Source organism: Malaclemys terrapin, chromosome 3, assembly GCF_027887155.1.
Source record: "Malaclemys terrapin pileata isolate rMalTer1 chromosome 3, rMalTer1.hap1, whole genome shotgun sequence".
Lineage (NCBI taxonomy): Eukaryota > Metazoa > Chordata > Testudines > Emydidae > Malaclemys > Malaclemys terrapin.
In genome coordinates this window covers 164139227-164164003 of record NC_071507.1, presented here as the reverse complement: position 1 = coordinate 164164003, position 24777 = coordinate 164139227, and the positions used below count along the sequence as shown (strand labels likewise).

The following is a 24777-nucleotide window of genomic DNA, read 5'->3' as shown; positions in this document are numbered from 1 at the left end:
TGGAATAATTGTTCCATGTTAGTTTTAATGTAAACATAAATTGATGCTCAATATGAGCTGTGTGTTATAGGCTTAATTGCAACTCTTTAAATGTGAACAATGTATATATTAAATTAGACCTAAGCTTCCTAGTTCTGTGGGGAGGTGAACTGTGTTTCCACTGGACAAAGTAGCCACACTTCATGAAAAATGCATGCAGTCATTCCTCTTTGGGCTGAGATTTCATCAGCTAAGCAGTGTTAGGTCTAGTTAATACTTAGATGGGAGCCCTCTAAGGAAAATCTGAGCTACAGGAAGTGGTTTGGTGAGTCAATTTGTAATCTTACAAAGAGATGCTAGAAAGACATTCTGCTGGAGATGTAAAACAGAGGTTTGGACTATCTACAATCATTAAAGATCCCTTTTCTTATTCTGCCTGTATTAAAATTACACTGATTAATTAAAAATAAGGTGTTGCTGTGTGACATGTGACTCAAGGACATTCTGCCACTAGTTTACGTTTTGCATAATGTAAGCTAATGGCTAGTTCATTGAGAACCTTTCCTTTAATTTTGCAGAATGTAAATGAAGTCCTAAAGACAACTAATACAAAGTATTAAAAGGACACTGTCAACGTCAAATGTAGTTTGGAATGTTATTGTAGCCATATTGATCCCAGGATATTAGATAGGCAAGGTGGGTGAGGTAATATCTTTTATTGGATCAACCTCTGTTGGTGGAAGAGGCAAGCTTTTGAGCTACACAGAGCTCTTCTTCAGGTCTGGGAAATGTATTCAGAGCATCACAGCTAAATACAAGCTGGGGCAGATTGTTTAACATAAGAATTGATACACATTGTAAGAGAGCATTCAAGATAAAGTGGCTGGTTAAGACTTCTGCAGTCAGAGGACAAAAAGGGGAATGGGTGGGTAATGGATTAGATTGTTATAATAAACCATAAATCCAGTGATTTCTAAATCCATGATTTTTAGTGTCTAACAAAGCTATGAATTTAAGCTCCCAGGCTTGTCTTTTGAAAATGTTGTGCAGTTTTCTTTGAGGATTCAGAGGTCAGATATGGAGTGATTGCATTATGAGAAGTGTTCATTCACAGGTGATAGGGTGTTTTTGTCTTTTATTGTTTTGCTGTGCAAGTTCATTTGAGAGCGTAGTGTTTGTCTCATTTCACCCACATAGTTGTAATTGGGTCCTTTAGTGCACTGGATGGTATGATAGGCATGTGTAGGACCCATGGGTCTTGAAAGATGTGTTGTGTGGCGGGTCATCTTAGAAGGGGAGATATGTCTGCAGGTTTTGCATCTGTTCTGGCAGGATCTGGCACCGCTTTGAGTTGGTGTGTTCTGGTCTGTGGGGAGTTTACTTCTGATGATGATCTTGGTGAGGTTGGGGTGTGTTTTAAAAGCCAGAAGAGGGGGTTCAGGAAAGATTTCTTTTAGGATGTGGTCCCCATCCAGTATGGGTTGTAATTGTTTGTTTGATTTCCCCCTCTGATCATCTACCACCCAATGCTGAAATCCATATGGGCTAGCAGTAAGGTTCTAGCCTGTTTCATTTGGTATTGTTAAAGACTGTATTCCTTGCTACCTATGTAGTGAAGGTCTGAATCTTTACAAAATGCTTCCAACTGTGGAGGGGTAAAAATATTTGGATATTTTAAACACTTGTTTGAAAAGGTTTAAATATATTTTTATTAATGTTAAGATAAGCTAACTTTTAATCAGTACCAAAATAATTGAAGCATTTTTGTTGGACCCAACTTAGTTGGCAAGGAAGCATCATCACAAATGTTTTGTTGATTTCAGCTCTACCCTCTTTCTCCCATTTAACTCCAACTGTCATATGGTCTAACTTCAAATAAAGTTGTTCATTCCCACCTAAAGCAATGGATCAATCATCATACCCATAAGTCAAAACAATATACTTCAATGGAATATATTTTTTATGTACTGCCCTAGACTGGATTTAAAAAAACAAAACCGATGACCACTGAATATCATCTATCACCTGATAACAAGGATTTTCCTTCATAGTTAAGCTCTGACTCATCTCCCCCGCCCCCCGCTTTTTTTTTTTTTTTTTGCACAAAAAAAAAAAAAGCACCTCTTGTATATTCTCCCTCCTAAAGTTATCACTAACTGTTAGACGGTACACTTACATCCCCAAAATCATGACTACGCATGACCTTTAAGCTGTCTACCTATTTCAGGTTGTCCTCTAGCTCAATTTCTAGGTCCTCCTATCAAAGCTGTGACTAATTGAAGTTAGTGGCAAAATGCCCATTAACATCAGTGGAGCCATGATTTCATCCTTGAGTTCTCTTGCAGCCTTTGTATGTGGCAATAATGTGTAGGTCATCTTGGGATGAAAAGTGTGTCCCCTTAATATATGGGCACAGCAAGTGTGTATTACTATGGCTAATTATAAAGTAACCAAGGTAATGCGTACTGGTTCATTGTACCACCTTCCAAGGAGGAAGCTCTAAGAGTGCCAATATGAAGTATAGGAAAGAGGTTTTATCAATTGATCTTAGGATGTAGGATATCCAAAGCAGAGAAGATACTAGTGATAGGTTGTACTTGGGGTATATGTTTAAGATAGGATAGTCTTATGTCATGCTATTGAAACTTGTTGGGAAGGCTAAAGAGAGGAAGAAAATGAGTTGGACTAGGGACAAATTTGAGCTATTTAGAGTATATCATATGAGTAGGATTAAATTGAAGGCAGCAACCTTACTATTTAACATTATTGGTAAATAAGAGTTACATTCAGTTGAGCGGTTCTATTATACCCAAAGCCTGTTGTTTTTGATTCACCTCTATTTTATAGTTAATGATTTGATACAGAATGCATATGAGATGTAGTAAAGACTAGGATTATTTTTTTTAAAGGAAAAGTTGGAGCATTAAAAATTATGAAAGGTATGGTAAAAACTGAGCAGTCAAATTTAAAATCAGTAAAAGTTGATTTATGTAGCCTATAATGCATAGGTAAAATTCATTACCATGAGAGCCAATTGAGACAAATACCATAGCTGGATTTTAAAATGGGTGTAAATAAGTTTATTAAGCAGCTACTCAAGTTAAGATGTTGATATGGCAGAGGCATCAAGGCTTATTCATCAGACTGAGTTAATCATTGAAGGGGTCAGGAAAGAATTTGTATGTGTATGTAAAGCATTGCATAATTTATCTGGTACATTATAAAGAATTTGTTCACCTTCCTCTGGACCATCAGATATAGCCAATGATAGAGGCAGGATATTAATTTAGATGGACCTAATTTTAACAATTTCCTTATGGCCTGAGAGCTTGGGCTAAACTTCAGTTCCACTGGATTTTGTTTTAAAGTTATAAACTCCTTAAAATAGGATTAAACAAATAGTTCTAACAAGATTAAAATATTCTCAAACAGTGGGATTTTACATCACATAAAATAGAATAATTTACTTAAATTCTGCAGATGTCTCATATAAAATATTTCTCTGTTTTAGCAAATATTCATCTACACCCCCGAGCAGTAAGAGTATCTGCTTCTTTTTTAGACTTTACAATCTTAGGGCTAAAGACTGAGTTTTCACTTTTATTTGGAAAGTATCTTGCATGCTATAGTGGCTACAGAAATACAAAAAATAAAATTTGCAAGACTAATTGGAATGAACAGAAGAAGTGGTTCCAGGAAAAAAAAAAAAAAAGTTAGTCTTAACAGTACTGATTTGTAACTAAATATAATCTTAAAATAGAGGCAGGATGCATATTTCCACACCAAAGATTTCTGAATCAGCTGGGTTTGTAATATGTATTATGTTCTTTTGAAAGGTGCCACTTTTTTAGCCATGAAGATCAAAATCAATTTTATTGGTAGAAAAGGTATTGCAAGGTAATGTGAATGTGCCAGTGTATCTCACCTACTATTCTGAAGATACCAGTTTTAAGGGGTGAGAAGGTAGCTATCTACCTGAGATTTCAGCGTATGGACTCTGACTGTGCCATTTTGCATGTTGTTATTTTACAGACCTCTCCATAGGGAAATGGACTGTGAGCAGAAACTAATCACACGCAGAGTACTAAATTGCCTTCAAACAGTGATAAACTTTCTTTACTTATCAGGGGGTAGCCGTATTAGTCTGTATCCACAAAAACAACAAGGAGTCTGGTGGCACTTATTTATTTGGGCATAAGCTTTCGTGGGTAAAAAACCACTTCTTCATCTGAAGAAGTGCTTTTTAGATGAAGAAGTGGTTTTTTACCCACAAAAGCTTATGCCCAAATAAATAAGTGCCACCGGACTCCTTGTTGTTTTTCATAGATTCTAGGACTGGAAGGGACCTCAAGAGGTCATCGAGTCCAGTCCCCTGCCCTCATACTTACACTCTTGATTGGCAACCTAGGCCTCCAACTTGTAAACACTCATGTTACTCAACTTTACTCATGTGAGTAAACCCCTTTTACTTCGTCTTTGAGGTGAAATTTAGTATCCTGTTACTAACTACTTGACTGATGCGGTTCCTATCTATATCTGCTAAATGTAATATTTACTATAAAGATAGTAATTTAAATATATATTTCAATAATTTTGTGGTTTAAAGATCAGCCCTTTGGGCTGGAGAATAACAAAGTAGAAGAATAAAGATGAAGAGTAAAGAGAAGGAAAGGTTAAATTAAAGAAACTAAATTGAGGGGAATAAGATACTTTAGAAGGATTTATCAGATTTTTTAGAGATTACAAAGATAGCTTGATTTAAAAAAAAAAAAAAAAAAAAAAAATCTTAAAAGCCTAAGGAAAGAGATGGGCCATGTGAGTAAGGGGAAGACACAGGGACAGCTGCTTAGTTTAAAAGAAACACAGTAGATTTGCTGTGTAAAAGTTTGCTTCCAAGGACAGGGATTTCTTTTCATTTAGTAACTTATGTGAAAATTGAAAAATGAGGGATGGCTAATTGGTGGTGTATATAATTGGATCAGAATTCCTTTAAAAGAATTACATTAAAATGAAAACAAGACTTTCTCTAGCACTCTTTACTCAGGTATAACTCCCCTGGACTTTAAAACCTCAAAGATACGAACGCCGAGTTACGGACTTACCAGTCAACCGGACACCCTCTGGAACTGGAAGTAGTGGAGACCAAAAAAAAAAACTGCCTCGGGGCTTTAGTCCTCAGGGCTTCAGCCAGGGGAGGGGAGGTTAGGGCTGCAGCCACAGGGTGAAGGAGGGATCAGGTCTCCAGGTGTGGGTGTGTGTCATGGCTTCTGATCCTTGGGGGAATGGGGCTTCAGCCCCACAGCTCCTTTCCCAGCTTCAGCCCCATGGGGGGCACAGGGGCTCAGGGCTTTAGATAGGAGAGAAGCACCGATTTCAGCCCCAGAGCTTCCCCCAGAGCTAAAGCACCTGAGCCCTGGCACTCCCCTCCCACCCTCAAACCCAGGAGCAGAGCCGTGGCGCACCCCAAGTCCTGGCGCCCTCCCTCCCCCCACAGGGCAGAGACGGGAATGGAGATTCAGGGCTGAAGCCCTGAGTCCCAGCACACCTTGCAAGGCTGAAACTAGGAGCGGAGCCATGGGGCTGAAGCCCCGAGCCCCAGTGCTCCCCCCGCCCCCGATCTAAAGCCCTGAGCCCTGCTGCTCCAGAGGGTCAGATGCCCTAACACCCACCCCACACTCATGGCTCCAGCCTCAAACCCCCTCCCCCCCAGTGGCTGAAGTCCGTAACAACTTGTTCAGAGTTACCTCTATTCCCAGGATGTCCGTTCCACTGTAATGTTGGTTGGAAACAGGAAAAACAGATACAGGTTTAGACAGGCAGCAGGCATCTTCAGACAGATGCCAAACACAAATAAAAATATTAGACTCTCGGATTACAGCAAACTGGGCCTGTGTGCACATGCACGTGTGCACATATTTGATGTATTTTGTGAACAAACTGCTAGATGGCTCAGGGGCCTAGCAGCTGTGGCACTATGTGGAAACAAAACTTGATTATTATTAGTTATTTATATTATGGTGACATTAGAGGACAGAGGATCAGGGCCATATTGTATGAGGTGCTGCATGAAGGTCCTTGTACCAAAGAGCCTAACTTCACGCACTGTGAGAAGTCAGTGGGACTACTCAATGTGTAAAGTTGAACATGTGTGTAAATCTTTTTAAGGATCCAGCCCTAAAAGTTGACGCTATGGATATTATGCAATTTGAGTTAAACTCTGTACCTTGCCTAACAGATTATGATGAAATGATAAACTAAACAGCAACCATTTACATGTTTCCTACATGTACAAAACACTAATGTATATCCAATACTGAACAAAGTTTCCCATTCAAGGAAAAGGAGAGATTCTGGATATACTAGCCACAGCACCAAAACATGAAAACAAGGACTATTTAAATTCATAAATTGTAAGTGACATGATTTTTGAAATCATATAATGTTGCCATTCTCACAACTTCATTGCACAATATTTGATTGCTTTCAGATACATTGATGCATGCAATTTGTTGAGAATCTCAGGTTTCCTTTTCTTAAAAAAAAGTTTCCAGTCTTCATGGCTGTGGGGAAAAACTTGAAAATGTGACTTCTAAAGGCTCAAACACCAGAAGACAAAGGAAAGGATACCATTTTTTTTTTAGTCTCATGATTTTTAAGTCAATGTCATTGTTTTAGGGGACTTGATTCTCAATTTTTGGATGTTTGTCAACAGTGAGTATAAAATGGAGTAATCTAAAACTTCAACAGGTCCCAGTTTCATCCCAATGAAGAATGGGAACATTTTCAAAATCTCAAAAAAATTCCTGCCAGGAAAACTATTTCGCACCTAGCTCTATACTACACTTATTTAATTCTGTATTATGATTAAATCTACCAATAATGCAGTAACATAGGTTTACACAGAAATTGTGTATAACCAATGGGAGGTCAGAAGGTATTATAAGAGGAACAGATGAAAACATAAAGAGTAGTGGAGCACTTTGGCAAATAAAAAAATTCATTCTGTTTCCTGGTCTGTATGGCAATCCACATCATAAACCATAGAAAATTGTGTTACCATGTTGATTATCTAGAATAGATATAGATATACACCGATTCTCTTGACACTTCATTTTATGCATTGTCAATACAAAACTGCCTCAGACCTGAAAATGTAGGGGTAGTGTAAAATAAAATTTGAATTTGATACCCTAAGAAATAACAAAAATATATTTTCTATTCTCTTAATGTCTTCTTTTCCCTCATCTGCAGTACACAAGGTGAATTTATTTTTCAATTTTAACATAGCTAATTACCCCGTTCTCAAAATCTTCAAAGTATCTTAGGTCTTTCTGTTCAAATATTTATTGCAAAACTAAATATTAAAATATGAGCCCTGCAAATATTTTACAGTCAAGTACATTTTGCATTCTAAAGAGTTTGATTGTAATTAATCACAAGGATGGTATATTTTGACTATTTTTACACACAATTTCAGAAGTTTGGTTTTTTTTAAAGAAACAGGTGAATCATGCTATGAATACTTACACTGGAAACAATTCACAAGTTACTTAAAATGTTTTTGAATTTAAGCCCTATTATTAAACTCTCTGATAGTCATAAATCAGTTCTCTCTTATACTGTTAACAGGCACATGTTTTTACAAGCTACATAGTCATGATCCCGTATATTATATTTGAAGGTGGATTCAAGACCAAAGGCAAAAAAATGGGACCACAACAGCTGTTCATAGTCTCCATAATTTTACTTTTACTGTAATGTCTGACTGCTGTAGTCCAGTGCTTACTTATTCAATGGTTTGCATCTCTTTTAACATTTGAAGTTGTGAATGTAAACTTCCTTTGCTTTTAGGCATCTTAAACATGCCAACCCTATCCCTCATTTCATTACAGCAGTGGAATCTCATGTTACTTAATTTTCCTTGTAAGATATATATATCAATTCACATATTAGTGTCTCCAAACATCCCCTTTTTTAATCTTTCATTTTGTACACTTTCTGATAATATTTTTGTAAATTCCATATGCACTATACAAAAAAGCTATGAGAATTCATTAGATATTTTTTCCCTTTGTAAATATATGGCAGCAAGATTAAATCCTAAAGCACTTATTGTGCTGTTGCAGCAAGTCTGAAAATTAAACTTGCACTGTCAGTCACATGCTTTCAAATTGTCAGCTTATCCACCAGTTGACAGTGATGGTTGTCTTCCAAGACACTATTAAATTGTGGTGTATAAAAATCAGATGAGGATATAAAATATGTAAAGCTGCCAAGTTCCATCCAGAGGCTGAAGGGAGATTTGAGAGATATTGGAAGGAGTGTTGAAGTAATTAGTGCAATCATATAACACACAATCAATTGCCATTGTCTAACTATTTGCCAAAAAAGGACTTAAGAGCACACCACAATAACTCCTAATGTTGCCTTGGAAATTCAAAACAGAAAAATATGCATTAATCCAGCATCACTCCTGTGGATGCTCATTGAATTTTTATTTTGTTTTGTTTTGCAGGTTTTCTTTGGCTCTGATTCCAGGCATTATCTGTCTTCCTAATTCTGTTGTCCTTATAAGAACATAAGAATGGCCCTACTGGGTCAGACCAAAGGTCCATCTAGCCCAGTATCCTGTCTTCAGACAGTGGCCTTAACTGACTCTGGTACCTCTCTCAAGTGTCCCACGTTTCACACAGTTGCATTTTGATTGGGTTTTGTAGGGTTTTTCCACCATACTGCCACATCCCTAGACCTGCTTGTACTTGTGGTTCTTGCCAGAACTGTCTGCAAGCTGCAGAGCCCACACAACTGCTTCTCTGCCAGTCCTGCCAGCTATCCTTAGAGCCGTTTTAGAACCCCTCCCTCAGGCCTTGACTGGATGAGGAAGTTGCACTGATTTAAAATTGATTTTGGAAATTTAAATTAAACTGGTGCAAACCCCCAGATTCCTAATGTATTTAAAATACCCCCAGATTCCTAATGTATTTAAAATACACTGAAATAAGCCTGGTTTAAACCAAAATAAATGTATCCATGCAGGGGTTTGCACCAATTTAACTAACAGTATGTCTACACTACAAAAAGGTGTGTTCTTAACTTGCATTAGCTAATTTGGGTCAGACATGGCAACTCAGCTTTTAACTCAGGTTAGCAGCTCAAATTTAAGGGGTGTGGCGATGTCTTCACTGCTATTTTAACCCAAATTAGCTCATATGAGTTAGCTAATCTGAATTAAGAAAACAACACCTTTTTGTATTGTAGACATAGCCTCAGTTTAAAGTCATACCTTTTAGGTAAACTAGTGCAATTTTCTTAGGTAGACAAGGCCTCACTGACTGCACAGCTGGACTGGCTGAGCCCCAATGAGTTTGTTCATCCATGTTGGGCAGCTTCTGCCTGCCTACAGCCGCCACTTACATTTACTCTCCCCCATCCAGTTTTTTAGAGTAAGGTAGACTGCCAAAGAGGCTTAACTGCTAGGCCTTTCTCCATCTGAGAGGGCTGGGTTGGAGGGAACTGTGGTCTGGGTAAAGGGAAAAAGACTGCAAGGCCTGCCTTCCCATGCCTCACTCCACCCTTAACCACTGACAAGCGTCAATGGTTTATTGGGCTTTCCTTTATTGGCAAAGGATTTATGGTCCTAAGATTGTGTTGGAGAGTCCTGTTGGTGAACTGTCAGGTGCTGCTAAATTGAGGAAGTATTTACAGCAAGTATGCTCCAATTGCCTACGGTGTTCCCTCTAATTTTTCCCTCACATCACCTTCATATTGATGGATATAACAAAATTCATGGGTGGGGCAGAGGGTCGGGGTGCAGGGGTGTGAGGGCTCTGGCTGGGGGTGTAGGTCTGGGGTGGGGCCTGGAATGAAGGGCTCAGGGCTGGGGCAGAGGGTTGGGTGTAGAGTGTATGGGCTCTGGGGTGGGGCCGGAGATGATGGGTTTGGGGTGCAGGAGTCTGCTCCGGGGCTACGGCGGGGAGAGAGGTCTCCTCTGGGCTTGGGGGGGAAGAGGTCCTCTCTCCACCATGGAGCTCTGGGACTGGGACTCAGGATAGGCGCTCCTCCCCCAACCCCAGCAGGTCTGTGCCAGGGGAGGGCCGCCCTGGCCGCACCTGGGTCTGATCCGCTCCAGCCATGGCTGGATCCGGGCCACTCCAGGGTCGGGCCGTGGCAAGTCCAGGCTGCAGGCTGAGTTGGGGCCGGGGTAGGGGTGCTTCTCCGGCAGCAGACTGGGGGCTGGGCTAGGTGGGGGCCGGGGGAGGGGCACCCCAGCTGCGGCAGGTCCCTGGGCGGTTTCCTTGAGCGTCTGAATGGTGCTAAATAGGTGGCCGCGCAGCTTACAGGGAACTTAGGTTGCTTATACTGTCTTGCTGTCTCTGTTCGATCTGGGTACATTTGAAGAGGCAGCTAGCCCTGTAATGTGCTATACACCTGTGTGCTGATACATACAGTGATTTTAACTGTTGCATCACAGTTAGTGGAAGTTATGGTAGTAAAACATCAGTACAGTAGAACCTCAAAGATACGAACACCAGAGTTCACACCAGTGTTTACCAGACACTCTGTGAAACCAAAAGTCCTCAATCAGGCCTCAGTGCGCGTGCACACACACAGCAAATACTGTACTGCCTTGGGGCTGCAGCTGCAGGCGGGTGGGAGTCAGGGCTCTGGGCGGATGAGGGGGCTAGGGGCTTCTGACCTTTGGGAGCATTGGCACCCAGGGCTTTAAACCGGGCGGAGCGCTGGGGCTCGGGACTTCAGCCCTGTGGATCTGTTCCCAGTTTCAGTGTGGGAGGGGGAGCGCGTCGGGGATCAGGGCTTCAGCACCGCGGCTCCACTCCCAGTTTCAGCCCCACGGTGGGTTCGGGGGCTGGAGCTTTAGCTACACGCGGAGTGCTGGTTTCAGCCCCAGCACTCCCCCCCGTAACTAAAGCCCAGATATGCAGCATCTCCACTACCCAGCTGAAGCTAGGAATGGAGCTGCGGGGCTGAAGCCCCAATCCCTGGTGCCCCCTGTGGGGCTGAAGCCCTGAGCCCTGATGCTCCCAGGGGGCAGAAGCCCTGAGCCCCCCACCAGGAGCCCTGGTGGGCCCTTAGGGTCAGAAGCCCCAACTGTGCCCTGTGCCCTGACCGCCCCCTCCCCCCCCGAATCTTGCGGCTGCAGCCCCAACTCCCCCTTGATCCCCCCTGGCTGAAGTCCATAACGTCTTGTTCAGAGTTATGGACCATTTCGGAGTTACGGACAACCTCCATTCCCAAGGCGTCCATAACTCTGAGATTTTACTGTAGTTTGTCTACACTAGCATTTCTTTACCTCTTGGGTAGCCCCACCAGTGTTATTAAGGGTATGTTTTTTGGGGTGGGGTTTGTTTGTTTTTGTTTCCAGAGAATAAGGGTTAGTGTAGACCAGACCTTTTACTTTTTCCCAGGCAGTTATGCTGTGGCATGTGAGCTGTCTGTTTGCACATAAACAGAGCTGTTTCGTTGTGTATGTAACAGAGATATGTTGAGGCAGAACCTTACAGTATCAGTAGCATTAGTTTAGTTCTGTACTGTTCATGTGGAAATGAGGGGTGAAATCCTGGCCCCTCTGAAGTCAATGGTAAAACTCCCATTGGTTTCAGTGCAGCCAAGATTTCACTGAAGTGCTTTTTTTCCACAGAGTTCAAACAAAATACACCTCTACCCCGATATAACATGAATTCGGATATAACGCGGTAAAGCAGTGCTCCGGGGGGGCGGGGCTGCGCACTCTGGCGGATCAAAGCAAGTTCGATATAACACGGTTTCACCTATAACACGGTAAGATTTTTTGACTCCCAAGGACAGCGTTATATAGGGGTAGAGGTGTACCGTAATTCAGCTGAAGTAATTTCCATACGGAGGAGTGATAAGCTGCCATTAGCAAACGTGAAGAAAATATTAGTTTAAAAGACTGGTTACCCAATTTGGATTTAAAATATCTTATTTGCTAGAAAAATTTATCTCCTTAACAGTTAATTTGGTACTGCACAATTAGAGTTACAGGCTTTGGGGAACACGCTACCTTTTTTTCTTCTGCACTATTAGGAACTGTTAAGGCGTAGATTCCACTGGTTGTAAGTCCTGATTTGAATGCTTCGGCACAGTCTTTGAAACGGATTTGTTCTTCTTTAGCCACAAAGTTGTTCTTGGCTGCTAAAAATGAAATAAACACATTGAAGGGATATAAGAATAGATAAATAGCTCAAATAGCTCTGAGCTCAAGTTCTTTTCTGAGAGAAAGTTACCATGATGTAATAGTAATTAACGATGTAATGAAATAACAGTATATTGACTTTGCAGTCCTGAAGTAGGTTTTTGCCCTGCCCCTGCTGGTGGAAAGCACCAGAGGAAATTAGCTTAACACACTAGTGATATTTTGCTTCTTCGTATTCAGATACAAACATAACTGCTTGATAAGTATCAATTCCTTTATACCTATTTGAATGCTTGAATAGAATAACAGGCATATTTTTTCCTTCAGTTTAGCAGTTTCAACTCTCGTTAGAGAATTTGATGCTATCTGTATTACAAACTAATTACTAACATGTACTAAGATATCTGTACAACTATATGTACATCCTTTCATATTATTCCTTATGTAAATACAAAGATGCCTTTGTGGTGATCTTATAAGTGAGCCGATGTCTTCAAGTCAGCAAGATGTCTGAATCATAAACAAACTTTTTCTTAAACTGAAATCACTTAGTACAGTATCTTTTGATGGGGGCAAATGGAGCTGGTCTACACCAGAAACTATGTTCTTTTTTGATGAATTGGAGTTCAAAAACATAGCTTCTTAGCCAGTACAGCAGTATGTCCTTTGCTTGCAGAGATGGGTCTCTCCATAGTATACATATATCTGGGGTTACCCATAACTGCCAGTCAGAAGTTTCAGCTAATGTGCACCATACAGTCTCTGCACTCAGCATGACTGCTTCTGTATGTTCAAGGGTGAAGCTCAGGGCATTCTCAGTGAGGGTTCCTCAGTTCTGGAATTTGTTGATGTAAAAAAAAAATTACATCTGTGCCTATGCCTGGCCATGTTTTAAAGCGCAATCTAAAATGTATTTTCTTGTTTGTTGATAGAGGGTTTGGAATTTCCTGGCATTTAGTCAACTAGCTGATATCTATATTTGACCGTTTTGGGGTGGATACTGTGTTGGAGCAGTAGAGTATATGTTTCCTATTTTTGATTCAAAGAGAGGAACGTGGATACACATCACAATGATAAGCCACCTGTAAATGTGTGTAAATAATACTAGCATTATTTTTATTCTTTTCAGCTTGTTTATCAGTTTACCTGCTTACATAGTTAGTTTACCTCAAATATAAAAAGAACACATTCAACTTTATAATTGCTTTTCCACACACTATTGTTTGTAAGCTTTCTTAGAAGCTTTCCCTGTTGATTTTGTCTTGTTGGCAGTCCTTATTTTTTCCGCTCCAGGTTTCATGGTTCTGTAGCCAACATGACTTTGACTTGTTTACTTATTTGTTCACTAGCATAATAGATAACATCAGCAGGGATGTGCACAGCTTCAGGAATGGTATTCAGTGAAATACTATAAAGTGCTATAGGGCTAAAGTTTCGGGTTTGGTTTCTTTAAAAAATTGACAATCATAGATATGTCTTCAAGATTGTTTTTTGAAAAATGTTTTTCTTATTTAAAAATTAATTGCTTGTATTTGCAATCAGACTTTGAAGCATTGGGCCTAGTGCTTGAGAAATGCAAAGAGAAATGACTACAAATCAACTAAACTAGACTGTTTTCATTACTTTCTATATTGCAGTCAGCTTAGATAGAGAAACATAGTGTAAAATGTGAAAAATAAGGTTAGATTTTTAAACTCTTTTGCTTTCAATAATAAAAGAAAATACTCTTAAACAGTTTAATTTTAATTTAACAATAAATATTTAGAATGCACTGGAAATACTTTTTGAGCCGCAACTTTTTACATAGGTAAAAGTGTAGGCCCAAACTATTTATGGTAGCTAAAAGTTATAAGCAAATTTGGGTTCTGTGGAGATTGCTGAATTGAGAATACTGAAATCATCCACACTGTACTTTCAATTGTACTGAAAAAAACTTGTTTTAAACTGTGTGTGTGGTAATTTCAGACATCATAAATTTAGAGGCTATGCATGCTGCACTGTATTCCCAGCCCCTGTCAACCTAATGAACAAAGATTCTTTAGTCTTACTTGGAACTAATTTGCATATAGCCATAAATTTCAGCATCTGGTCAATGCACCCTTCCCCAAGTACCGGTAGGGTTGGACATGGAGCGCACAGATCTTGCCAGATATGGTTAGCATAGGTGAGTGGGTTTTAGGGTATATGGGGAGGGGTCGGGAAGTCTGCTTGGAGTTGTCAGGGGTGTAGATGCATGCTGTCTGTGGGTCTTGCTTGAGGGAGCCTTGGGCTAATATTGAGCCCCTCATCTTCAGCTGCCTATCCTGGCTGTTCCTTCCTTGCTCAAACCTGGGGAACTGAAAGGAGGAGACAGAGAGGTTGCCGGTGCCAACAAAGCCTGTACCTACAGTTGCCCTCAGGACGAGGAACTACAAACTCTGCTGGCAGCCCAGCTGGATGTGCAAGGATCCAGCTTGGATGAGAGTTATTTGACAAGGCTGCTAGATGTGTTTGTGCCATGTTGAGAGTATGTGAAACTTGTCAAACTCAACAGGGATGCCTACTAGGAACTGGTCTGGCAAAGCAAAGCAATATAACTCTCAGAAGCTAAACAAAATATTGTTGAAAACAAATGTATGGGATATTTGTTTTGGTTTAGGGTTTTTGGGGGGGGAAGGGGGGAGGAAAGGTTGTGAGTAATGGGCTTACCTCTTCAGGATAAGTCTTAAATAATATAGCAAGTCAAACAATTCACTGATGCAGGACTTTAAGACAATACAATACATAAATGCATATTTGAGATGCTAAGGTGGGGAGAAGATAGAACATGTAAGGATACACAAAGTTAGTGAGTGCTATTCAGCTGATATAATAGTGTTTATACTTCACTTACAGTTTGGTGTAGCTATCATAGTAAGCAAGTTGTGAACAGTCTCCATCAGATCATGTTGCTGTTTTTGCATAACTGAATTGTTTACCGTAGCAGTGACTAACTGTTTCTCTAGTTCTTCTATTATTGAATTTTGTCTGGATACTAGTACTTGAAGTTGATCTTTTTCATCTTTGATTGATTGTAGCTGAAGTGTGTGCTTGTCTTCCATATCAAGGACTTTTTTTTCTAGAAAGCTAATAAAAAGAATATAATTAGGGTCAATTCAGCATTTCTGTGTTTTTAGCTGAAGACTATTAAGACTGTTATAGACGTTATTTTCCATCTTAACATATTTTTACTCTGATTTTTCTAACTGGATTCTGCAGAGAATATTATATACGCAGTGTCATGCAGAACATCGTGAACTGTATTTAGTTGACATATGCTTTCTTTGATGCATTACATAACTATAATCTGTTCTATTAGTCAAATAAATGAACGACTTTTTGGCCATTGCATAGTATGCCAGTTCATACACCATAACAACTCTTATGTGTTCCACAATACCTCGGTAGTATGAAGGGAAAAATATAATTTTCCTTTCTGGACTTGAAAGGAAAACCATCTCTCTTGAGGGTAGTAGGAGAATCCGACATGAAACTGATTTAAACCTAGAGTAACTATTATTTATGGTTATTCAAGTGCTTTGAATAATACTACTTTCCTTAAATTACCGAAGAGAAAAAGCTAGCCTCAGAGATCTTTATCATTAGAATTAAGTGACCCATTTAAAGATCAAACCTATTCAGCTTTCTATTTTCTCTCCAGTTTTTTTAATTAAATACTTCTTTGGCCTCAACAAATAGAAATTAGTTCTGACTGTTATATTTGGAAAAGCTATGAATATATAATTACTGAAAGTGTGCTTGTTACCTTTTCCAGAATTGGAGAGGGAGAAGGTTAAAAGGATGTAACTTGCTCTGATGTTGGTCAAATCTTTCATAGTGTTTATTTAAAACATAAGAGTTTTGGGTTTGGTTTTGTATTTATCTATTTATTTATTTATTTTTGAAGGGATAAACTGAATGCTGGAAAGTTAAGAAATAATACCTCCAGTATTCAGATCATTCTTACATGGTTCAGTAATGATGTGGTGATCTCAGGTCTGGTAACTGTAGTCAAAAACTACAGTGACTTTTTAAAATTGAATATTTACTTTGCTCCCATTGGATAAAGATTCTTGTTTGTAGATAGCTGGTATATAAAGTCTTCGGGGAGCATACACAAATATAACAGGGCAGCAAACACAAATGTCAAAACATGTCTGTCCAACTTTTTTTCTCATTGAAAAATATGGTTTTGATGTAGACTAAAGTATTCTGCTGTTGCTACTTTTAGATTCATCTCCAAATTGTTTACTATTTGAAACTAAAATAAACTTCTGAGGTTTGACAGTTATGCGTCATTCATATTAGAAATTCGTTTTGTCCCCCTCATAACATCCTTCAGAGATGATTAATATGACAATGTGGTGAATGAAGCTGGTTAAGCAAAAGCTATGGCACCTTTACTGGGCAACCATTGGATATGGAAGAGGGCAGGGATAATGGCTGGATTTTAATCCTAGTTTTCAGCAAATGGAATGGTTGGGAGCCTGGGGCCTGAATAGGATCATCTCCTCCCCAATATAATGGATTAGAAATGGTAGCAGTAATCTTTGGCAGTGATCTGACTGTGCAGCTGGATAGCCCTGTACTAGCAGACAATAACACAACTTTTCTGTAAGCTTAGATGAGACAAGGTTTGATTGGGTTAGGCTGGATAGTAAGTAGCTGCAAGCCCCATTCCAGAGCCTGGCAGCTGTGACACAACGCCATCCAAGATCGCCTGATCAGAGCCAACCCATCACCTGTAGGGAAGGTTGCCATGAACTCCGCCATCCCCAGAACCAACCAGTCATCGTCATCACCAACGAGGACCGGAAGAAGATCATCATGGTGGATGTCACAGTGCCCTTCGAGAACAAGACCCCGGCCTTCAAAGCAGAGTTAGCATGCAGATTTTCTGTCAGACCCATAGTGCATATTCGCCTATCCCCGTCTCTCATGTAAATTAAGCATGAGTAGTTAGCACGTATTCTAACATTGAAGGTGAAGTGTCCATTTACACCACTGTAATCATAGGACAAAAAGTGAGTTACAGATTGTTGTAATAAGCCATAAATCCAGTGTCTTTATTAAGATCATGATTTTTAGTAACTAGCAAAGTTATGAATTTAAATTCCCTGGCTCGTCTTTTGAAGGTGTTGTGCAGGGTTCCTTTGAGGATGAGGACTGAGAGGTCAGATATAGAGTGATTGTTCACCAGTAGGTGATATGGTGCTTTTGTCTTTTACCTATTGAGTTCATTCGAAGGCTTAGCGATTATCTGGTTTCACCCATAGTCGTTGGAGCATTTAGTGCACTGGATGAGGTATGCCACATACAATAGGCATGCGTACGACCCCTGGATTGTGAAAGGCTGAGTTGTGGGGGTATTGAACATTGTAGCAGTGGAGGTATAGCTGCAGATTTTGCATCTGTTGTTCTGGCAGGGTCAGGTGCCACTTTCAGTTGGTGTGTCCTGGTCTGTTTTTATGTTAGTTCTGGTAGTGCTTTTATTTTAGTCCTAAAGAAGATGTCTGAGCTTCTGCACATTTATGGCTTCATTGCAAACAATGGTATTTCCTTTATTGATCACGGGAAAACATAACCATCAAACTAAAAATGTTGTATTTAAGAATACTTTTGTAGTGCACAGAGCGGAAATCACTACTGAAACAAATCAGTTATCCAACATTAATCTTTAGTATTAGCTACACATTCTATTATGCAATGTTAATAGTTGTAGACAAGGCAATGCAAAAGTGAGGGTTTGTATTTACAATAATACATTTACGCTTTGAGGAGCAAGAATTCACGAACAAAGCGAATCATTTATAAAATTAGAGGGTTCTGGAAATTTCAGTTTTTACATCATTTTTCTTTTGAGAATGTTTTAGTAGATGTTTTCTAAAAATTACTATTTCAGTTGAAAAGTGGTAGAATAGTTAGCTTGAGACTTAATTTAGGCAATAATATCACCAATGACAATTTGTATAAATTAGAGAATACAGAGGTTCCAGTGGGGTTTTTTTCCTCTGCTCATCTCATTCCAGCTTTATTATTTTATGCTTACCAAAACAAAGGATTTCCCCTTATTATTTCTTAATTGAGTAAAGGTTCTTTAAGTTGGGCATGACCACTGAGATATCATTTTGGAAGAGAAATGTTTTCATGCAGAAAAAAAATATTAAAAGTCAATTTAGCACGCTGGAGAGGAAAAGCTATCTTACCTGTTTTTTTCTTGTAACTTAGTTATTTCATTGGTTTGATCTGAAATCTGCCTTTCTAATTTGTTGGTTGAAAGAGAATGTTCCAGAAGCTGAAGTTCGAGTCTTGTTGTCTGATTTAATACCTAAATTAAATAAATAAAAAAGCAACTTTGAAAACCCAAGCTAAGGTTTTTTTGTCTAGTTATAATTTAATCCTATTCTAGGGTTAGTAGTTATCGCATGTAGAAAATAAAATAAAAATATGTATTTTTCGTCATATAATCTGAAAGATGTACGTGTGCATGCATATATATACTGATTTGGGCATAAATACATTAATTAGCATTATAATGGAAAATGCTCAGAATTACTGTAGTTTTTTGTTCAACCATCAAACAAATGCATCATAATTTATATTTCCACTTATCTTTATCCTGAGGAATGTTTCAGTGGTGGTTTTATAAACCACATTTGTGATTCAGTGTTTCAAAATTACTTTGTCCATTAGCTTTCTAATGAGGTAGATGAGAATCAGTATGTGAAATGTATTTACCCTTGGGGGGATTCTGAGTGACTGCATGCCTGCAGAAAACGCACCTCTCCCCCACAGATTTCCTGTGTTTCCCTGAAGAAAGCAGGGGAAGGGGGGAGGGCGGGAGGCGACCATAGGCGCACTTTGTGGGAGGGGGGTTGTCCCCCTCCAAACAGAGGCGAGGCTTGGGGGGGGCACAGGGGCTACATGTGCCTGCTTCCCCCCCGTCCCCATTCTGCCGCTGGCTCTGCAGCTGAACGCTGCCTCCTTGGTCCTAGTGCCGGTTGTGCTCCCCCGCTAAACAGACCCATCGAACCCTCACCCTGACAAACCCTACCCTGCTACACCTGGACCCCTTCAAGCCCCCCACCCCATTGATCCCCAACCAGCTGCACCTGGACCTCCACCCCATCAAGCCCCACTCCTCCAGCACTTGGACCCCACACCCAGACCCCCCCACAGAGCCCCAACCACCTTCACCTAGATCCCCTGAAGAATTTTTAGGTGCAGAATTTTAAATTTGGGGGGGCAGAATTCCCTCAGGAGTATTTATTGTATTTCCTCTTTAAAGAATAATTTCCTATGTAAGATTTTTCCCATTCTGGTGTGAATATATAAAGCATTTTCTTTTAATATGGGTGGCCATATCCTGGCCATGTTGAAGTCCTTGGGAATATTGCCTTTGACATTCAGTGGGACCAGACTGTCACAGGTGTCTAGAAGTGAAAAAACATCATTTGGATTGAACTGTTTACCATGTGACCAAATTTTTAACAGACTCATTCCATGGTTTCAGTTTTAGTAAACCATTTTCTTATCTAAGTTCCTTTTTATTCAGAATTACATCTACCACTGAAAAAAACAATAGTATTGTGATGTGGCATGGAAGATCAGTTTTGCTTTGTTACGTTACGTTCTTATGTGTGTTCTCTAGACAATGTCAGTTTTTTGTTTTAGAATAGCTTTTTTTAGTTCATCAGAATTTGGCTTTAGTTGACAGGAAGAATTGATTACTCACATCCTTCATGTTAAATAGTCATTCAGGACATGATTTCACAGTTAAGTGTAATTGAGAATTATTGCCAAAGAATGAGTGTCCTTGAGAGAGCAATTGTTTGGTTAATCTCCTTCTGTTAATTAATTACGCTTTTAACCTACTCAACAGTAATTTCAGAGAAAGAAAGTTGCAGTGACAGTCTTTCTCCTAGTTGGGTAATTTCTGTAAAGACTTTATTGTGAGTGGATACAAATATTTTCTCAGCAAGTGAAAAAACATGGGGATCCTTGAAAAATGGTGGTCCTTAGTGATAAAGCCATTAAGATGTGTTTAACTTGCTTCTGACCGGAGCCATCAGTTTACCATACAGACTCAAACAAATATATATTGTAGCTGACAAATTACCTCTTCCAAATAACCAGATAATATCTATAAATATCAGTATGTGCTGTGAATATTTATTAGTTAATATTTGTACAGTACTTTGAACATATGAACTATAATATAAATGCTAAATATTTTAAATATCTGCTATAGAAATACATATCTGAATTTGCCTACCATGTTAACAGAAGTTACAAAATACACAATGCATTTTACTTCAATCCAGGATTTATCCTTATATATCTTACTCTACAATTTAGAACTGTTTGCTGAGGTGTTTAGAAAAAATCAGTTTTTGATGATTTGTCTGCTAGCAGAACAAATGCTTTTCAATTAGAGCAATAATTAATGCTACACCTTTAAATTCATTCACTTTGAAAAATGTGCATCACTTATTGTGTGGTAATTGTTAAATTGTTTTTTTAACTATATCAATAAGATAAAAGAAGGTATGTGGTTATTCAGTAGTGACCATACTTGTGGATACAGTTGTCTTGAGCTTTAAACCAGTGCTGGAATTCTGAAAAGTTTTTCCACTTACAGTATGGGAACTTCTCAGATTCTTTTAAAGACCTACACTTGAAGTGGGACTTTTACACTGAAGTCAACTAGGAAAAAAAATTGCTATTTACTTTTTCCAGTAGCTTCCTCTAATTCCTCAGCCTTTCTTCCACTCATTTAATCTTCTTATGATTCATCCAACAGTGAAATCATAAATATGTACTTATGACATTAGTGTCTTATGGTGGAGATGACTGTGATTATCCTAGATTCATTATGATCTCACAGCAGTATTCACAAGGAGTGAATAAGCTATCATGGAGAACACTTATTGATTAGGAAAAAATAAAATAAAGTACAGAAATAAGAATCATTTTTATTTTTACAGTACTCTGAAGCGTTCGAAGTCATTTAACAGATCAGAAGCATGGTCCCTGTCCCAAAGAAGATAAAACCCAGTTTACCTGTGACCTGACAAATGGGAGGTGAATAATTAGGAAGGGGAAGTAGTATGGGTTACAGCAGATCATATGATTACTCAGTTTAGGCTGGGGCATATCTTGGAGGTTTTAAGTGTATTATTTATTAAAGAAATATGTAGCTAACATTTTAAAATTTCCCTATTATGACAATCCCTTGTATGGGTTGCGCCAAAGCCCACTAAAGTCAATGAGAATCTGAAATTTATTAAAAAAAGAAGAACAGGAGTAAGCTTTCGTGGACTACAGCCCACTTCTTCGGATGCATAGTGGGCTGTAGTCCACGAAAGCTTATGCTCTAATAAATTTGTTAGTCTCTAAGGTGCCACAAGTACTCCTGTTCTTCTTTTTGCGGCTACAGACTAACACGGCTGCTACTCTGAAACCTGAAATTTGTTACTTACTTGAGCTTCAACATCTGTCAACTTGCGGGTCTGTTCAGCTGTTTGATTCAGTAGGTTTGTGCCTATTTCAATCATTACTGCAGTCTGATTCTGCACTGCATTTTGCTGGATCTCTACCATTTCTTTCTTCATATTGTCTTGGATGTAATTCTCAAGCTATATGGGGAAAAGAAAGAAGATAATGGCTTTCTTTACATTTTTGTTTAAGAGTATAGTCAACATGCATACTAGGTTGCTAAATCAATCTCCTCTTAGGCCTTGTCTATCAGTCTTTTTTGTGAAAAATTTCCCTTAGGGTACGTCTATACTACCCGCAAGATCGGCGGGTAGTGTTCGATGTATCAGGGATTGATTTATCGCATCTCGTCTGGACGCGATAAATCGATCCCTGAATCGACGCCCGTACTCCACCTCGGGAGGAGTAAGTGGAGTTGACGGGGGAGCCGCAGCAGTTGACTCGCTGTCGTGAGGATGGCCAGGTAAGTCGAGCTGAAGTTGCGTATCTTAGTTCAAACCTCCTCCTCCCCCTCCCCCCCCGCTAGTGTAGCCCAGGCCTTAATTGCTAACATGGATTTAGCTCCACCACAGGGAGCAATGGCAGGAGTGCATGCCTAGTTAAGAATCTTGTGGCTACCAGAGTTAACCACTATTGTGTAGACCTATTCTGGGCAGGTTTAGAAATAACAGATGTTAAAATGCTGGCAGCCACTTTGAACCTTGTCTATACTAGCACTCCCACCATTGTTACCACCAGAGGAGCTGCACCAGTGTTAGTAATCATGGAAAATTTTAGAAGACAAAGGCCTAAGAGTTTAGTCACCTTCCTGTTTCAAGACTTCAGAAATATTTTGAAGAGCATTTTTTAGCTGCATGATTAAATGTTAAAGATCAGAGATGAAGTCCGATTATTTATTTATTTGGGTGTGTGAGTATATTATTCAAGAGCCTTTCAAACAGATGAAACCTAGGGTGAGCCATTTTGGTTACTATAAACACCACATGTCTAGGAATGCAAAAATAAAAGCTGCTGAAATTATTTAATTCTTCTAAAATCACTCCAATGACCAAATAGACATTTATTTATTTTTTGTAGTCCTTATACCAAATAGAGCATGCAGATGCTCGCAAAGAACTAGTTAGAGGACAGGTAAGGTTTCAAATAATTTGATAGCGTCTTTCAGTCTCTCTGAATTGTCTGACAGCAGTTTGATTTTTCTCAAATGTATTCAGAATTATTCTCTGTATAATTTCTGCAAATAATTCCTGGTTTGTAGTTTGCTCATAATTGGTTTGCTCTTTTGACTGGAGATATAGGTCACATGGCATATTTATTTCCTGAACGGGGATGAGTCATTTAGATCAGCTTTCTAGTAAAAACATCAATGAAGGCGCATTCAAAATCCACTTTCTCAAAAAGCATTATCTAAAGTTTGTTTTAATTAAGATACATTATAGCTCAAAGATATCTCATCATGGAATGAGGATTATAAATTCTAATTCTATAGTACAAGACAATATATTCATGTAATGTTTAAGAAAAGTTTTGTAAATGAGTTCCAATAGTTCATGGATTAGGGACCCAATTTTATGGGGTTCCAGGGGCTTCTCTATAGATTATATAGGTTAATCTTTCTATCTACCCAATGGGACTCAGTGCTCAGTCTAGAAGATACCATCAGAGATGCTTAGTATTGCAGTTCTCAAACTGTGGATTTGTCTCTCCAGAGATAAAATGCTTGTTAACAGTAAAAAGTGTTTTTAAAGTCCATATTTTCAGACCTCAACCCTATTGTCCTTCTGCAAATTTGTGTACACAGAGTCAATCCCTTACTCCTCTCTAAAGGTGCAGAGTTTCAAAAAGTTCAATGAATAGAAGATTGGTGGGGGCAGAATAGATCTGGACAAGGAGAAGAAGTCTGGAGATAAATGTGAGAAGGGAGGGACAGGCTGTAGAAACAAAAGTGAAACTGTTTGAGCAGCATATTCCAGAATGCACTTTTATGTAGAAATCCATGATTAAATCAAGTCTTCCTGACTAGTGATTTAAATCATGATTTAAATCTATTTGATTTAAATCAAATCCACCCTGCTTAGTTCACTAGAATATTCACAGAAAGGGGCATGAACACAAGTGAAACAAACTGTTCTTTTTCTCTGAGCGAGTATTTGTTGAATTTTTAAGTATCCATTTCTAGGGCTGAAAGTCTATTCAGTGATTTGGATGTAAAGAAAACATTTGGAACTTTGATAATTTAAGCTATTAATGAACTATTATTTAAGGCAACATGCATCACCGGGGCTGGGGGAGGAGAAGAAGGGGGGAGTTCAAACCCTATGGTATTAAAGTGAACTTCAAGGGTGAAAATCTGCATTTAAAAGAGAACCTAGGGTTACCATACGTCCGGATTTTCCCGGACATGTCCGGCTTTTTGGGCTCCAAATCCCCGTCCGGGGGGAAATCCCAAAAAGCCGGACATGTCCAGGAAAATCGGAGCGGGGCCGGGCCGGGGGCTCCGGGGCCGGGCCAGCGGTGCGGTGCCAGGGGCTCGGGGGCCGGGCCGGGCTGGGCCGGGGGTTCGGGGGACGGGCCGGCGGTGCCGGGCCGGGGGCTCGGGGGACGGACCGGCGGTGCCGGGGGCCGGGCTGGGGACTGGCGGTGCGGTGCCGGGGGCCGGGCCGGGGACCGCAGTGCTGGGCGGGCCGGGGGTGGTCGGCCGGGCCCGGGGCCAGCACCCCAGGGCCCAAGCCGACCCAGGCTAGAAACGCCGGGGGGGCCAGCCTGGGCCGCGCCTCCTCCCCCCACACCCTCCCTTACCTGCTTCAGGCTTCCCGCGACTCAAATGTTCGCGGGAAGCAGGGGAGGGGGCGGAGACTTTGAGGAGGGGGCGGAGTTGGGGTGGGGGGGTGTGGGCGGGGCTGGGGGCGGGGGCGGGGGCAGGGCCCCGTGGAGTGTCCTCCTTTTGGAGGCACTAAATATGGTAACCCTAGAGAACCTGGGATACCAAGTTCCAGGAATATGAAATATTAAGACGTTTTTCTTTGGACCAGTCCCTTGTTAATCTTAACATTGTAAGTTTAGAGTTGCTGGGTTAAAAGTACAACTATATTTGTCACCCTAAGGAA

General features: G+C 40.0%; 2 protein-coding genes across 9 annotated transcripts in view; one reads left to right on the top strand and one right to left on the bottom strand.

Moving 5' to 3' along the window:
• MCPH1 (microcephalin 1) overlaps positions 1-24777 on the top strand; it is a 218668-nt gene that overhangs the window by 112743 nt on the left and 81148 nt on the right. The window lies entirely within an intron of this gene.
• The window catches only part of ANGPT2 (angiopoietin 2), a 66937-nt gene that overhangs the window by 19378 nt on the left and 22782 nt on the right, over positions 1-24777 (bottom strand). For 2 of the 4 annotated variants that reach the window (XM_054023961.1, XM_054023964.1), the window contains 4 exons: positions 21655-21810; positions 18379-18500; positions 15027-15259; positions 12023-12150 (listed from right to left, as the gene is read on the bottom strand). In XM_054023961.1, coding sequence (XP_053879936.1) covers positions 12023-12150; positions 15027-15259; positions 18379-18500; positions 21655-21810 — 639 coding nt within the window. Of the gene's footprint in view, positions 1-12022; positions 12154-15026; positions 15260-18378; positions 18501-21654; positions 21811-24777 lie in introns of all 4 variants that reach the window. The other 2 variants (XM_054023960.1, XM_054023962.1) reach the window with 1 other exon arrangement.